This window comes from Larus michahellis, chromosome 5 (assembly GCF_964199755.1).
Source record: "Larus michahellis chromosome 5, bLarMic1.1, whole genome shotgun sequence".
In the NCBI taxonomy this organism is placed as follows: Eukaryota; Metazoa; Chordata; class Aves; order Charadriiformes; family Laridae; genus Larus; species Larus michahellis.
Window position 1 is genome coordinate 60,704,017 of NC_133900.1, and position 3,035 is coordinate 60,707,051.

Sequence of the window (3,035 nt, forward strand, 5' to 3'; positions counted from 1 at the left end):
CTGAAATGATAAAACAATTTTAGGTCACACCGGGGAGAAATGAACTGGTCCTCCAAGGCTGGTTTTAGGGGGTGTGGTTTGTGGGGAGTAGGGAGGGGTTTTTTGCCATCTCCCCTCCAAAATATTTTGGGATGAATTCTTCATATTTTGGGGTTCCTCTACCGGACCTAGTATTCCTTGTCCTTGTTGAGGTGGCTCTGTCAGAGGGAGAACCCCCCCAGGACAGTGTAGAGCCTGGTGGCGATGAAACAGTTGTAGCTGACTTGTTCATAGAGGTGATAAATCCAGTCGAGGCCATCCTTAAAATTTTTCTCGGTGAAGGGGATGTCCCCGATGAGGATGGCAGAGTGGACATTGAAGAAGATGCCCAGGAAGACCAGCATGACAACACACCAGGCACTGAGGACCAGGCCACAGGCTGCCCTCTTGGGACTGCAGCAGAGCAGCGAGGCCATGGCAGCAGCACGGAGCTCCCCTGGAGCCGCGGCTGCAGGGCCGAGACGGTGGGGTTGTAGGTGGATGACCCCCACTTAGGTAGAGAGATGACAAGTTTTCTGGGCCAAGTAGTCTGATTCCTTGCAAAGGAGAGTTACAAGCCCTTGGGCAAAGACAAAACTCCTCCTCCCTCTTTTCCTCTTGGATTCCTTCTGCCGGGGCAGGATTTAGCCCTGCAAACCCTGACGATCAAGCCAAATGCAAATTGTCTCCCTGGTGCAAGTGGAAAAGATCCTGCGGCTCCTGTCTCCGGCTACCAACCTGCCCCCTGCAAGGGTGAGCAAGGAAGCTGGAGAGGCCACGCCGGGGCGCACTGTCTCTCTGCTCCCTGGAGGTTTCCACGCTTCAGGAGAGCTGGTACCTCTGGTGTACGTCACCATGTCCACCATGCTGGAGTGCTCCACTGTGGATTGTGCCTCTCAGAAACATGGCCTGCACCGCAGGAGTGCATGCCTTGAGACCCAGAGCCCTCAAAAGCTTGCTTTAGCCGTGTTACATATATGCCAAGACTGACACGGGTGCCACGCTTCTGTCAGTTCAGCTGTGCAGAACTGTACAGCTGATGCGCCTCCTGTCCAAAGCCTCTGGAGGCAAAAAGAGGGAAGGGCTGTCAGTAAGTGGGAGCGTGCCCTGAAGTCCCTTTCTGTGTTAAGTCTCTCTAGTTGAGGTTGTGGGCACTTGATGTCCCAAGTGGAGGGAACATAGAATCATAGAATCATTTAGGTTGCAAAAGACCTTTAAGATCATTGAGTCCAACCCTTAACCTAACATTGCCAAGTCCACCACTAAACCATGTCCCTAAGCGCCACATCTACCCGTCTTTTAAATACCTCCAGGGATGGTGACTCAACCACTTCCCTGGGCAGCCTGTTCCAATGCTTGACAACCCTTTCAGTGAAGAAATTTTTGCTAATACCCAATGCAAACCTCCCCTGGCACAACTTGAGGCCATTTCCTCTTGTCCTATCACTTGTCACTTTGGAAAAGAAACCGAACCCCACCTCGCTACAACCTCCTTTCAGGTAGTTCTAGAGAGTGAGAGAGTTGTAAGGTCTCTTCTAAGCCTCCTTTTCTCTGGGCTAAACAACCCCAGTTCCCGCAGCTGCTGCTCATAAGACTCATTATCCAGACCCCTCACCAGCTTCCTTCTTCTTTGGACACTCCAGCACTTCAATGTCTTTAATGTTGTGAGGGGCCCAAAACTAAACACAGTATTTGAGATGTGGCCTCACCAGTGGTGAGGACAGGGGGACAATCGCTTCCCTAGTCCTGCTCACCACACTATTTCTAATATAAGCCAAGATGCCATTGGCCTTGCTGGACACCTGGGCACACTGCTGGCTCATATTCAGCCAGCTGTTGACCAGCACCCCCAGGTCCTTTTCTGCCAGGTAGCTCTCCAGCCACTCTTCCCCAAGACTGTAACATTGCATGTGGTTGCTGTGACCCAAGTGCAGAACCCAGAACCTGGTCCTGTTGAATCTCATACCATTGTCCTCAGACCATCGATCCAGCCTGTCCAGATCTCTCTGCAGAGCCATTCTACCCTCAAGCAGACCAACGCTCCCACCCAACTTGGTGTTGTCTGCAAGCTTACTGACAGCTTGTCAATCCCCTTGTCCAGATCATTGATAAAGATATTAAAGAGAACTGGCCCCAATCCTGAGCCCTGGGGAACACCACTTGTGACCAGCCACCAACTGGATTTAACTCCATTCACCACCAACCACTCTTTGGGCCTGGCCAGCCAGTTTTTTTACCCAAGGAAGAGTACTCCCGTCCAAGCAATGAGCAACCAGTTTCTCCAGCAGAATGCTGTGGGAAACCATGTCAAAAGCTTTACTGAAGTCCAGGTAAACAACATCCACAGCCTCTCCCTCATCCACTAAGCTGGTCATCTTGTCATAGGAGGAGATCAGGGTAGTCAAGCAGGACCTGCCTTTCATGAACCCATGCTGACTGAGCCTGATAACCACATAGGGAGCAACCTGCTCCCTGCCCACATTCCCTACCGAAGTGTTGCATAGACTATCAAACAGGGGCTTGGTTAAAGCAAGCTAATTTATTGTCATCTTTGCATTGCATAAAGGTCCCAGAGATCAATGCTTTCCAACAGAATGGGTGACCCCATCCTGTTACAGCTGGTAACAGGAGCCTGAGTTGCAATGGCATCTTCAGCTAGACTAACAGATTCCCCAAGCTCTGGTTATGCTGAGCTCCTCTTAAACAGCATCCTCCCTAAGCCTAACTTGCTCAGATCTGTGGTTCCCATGCAGGATTGTCTGTCCCACTGTCTGAAATTGCCGCCTGGGCCCTTTCCCTCATTGACTAAGCAGGGCACCTCGTCATACAAGGACATCAGGTTAGTCAACCAGGATGTGCCTTTCATAAGCTCACGCTGACTGGGCCTCATCACCACACGTGCCCTGTGATGGCACTCAGAGTGATTTGCTCCATGACCTTCCCCAGCACCGAGGTCAGACCACCAGGCCCGTAGTTCCCCACTGTGGCAAGACAACACCTTTCCACACCACCCTGCT

At 51.5% G+C, this 3,035-nt stretch overlaps 1 protein-coding gene across 1 annotated transcript; it reads right to left on the bottom strand.

Annotated features, from left to right (window-relative positions):
- Positions 1–200: 200 nt before the first annotated feature.
- On the bottom strand, positions 201–455 carry RNASEK (ribonuclease K). The gene has a single exon (XM_074587837.1). It carries the CDS (start codon positions 453–455, stop codon positions 201–203), a length of 255 nt encoding a protein of 84 aa, XP_074443938.1.
- Positions 456–3,035: the final 2,580 nt, after the last annotated feature.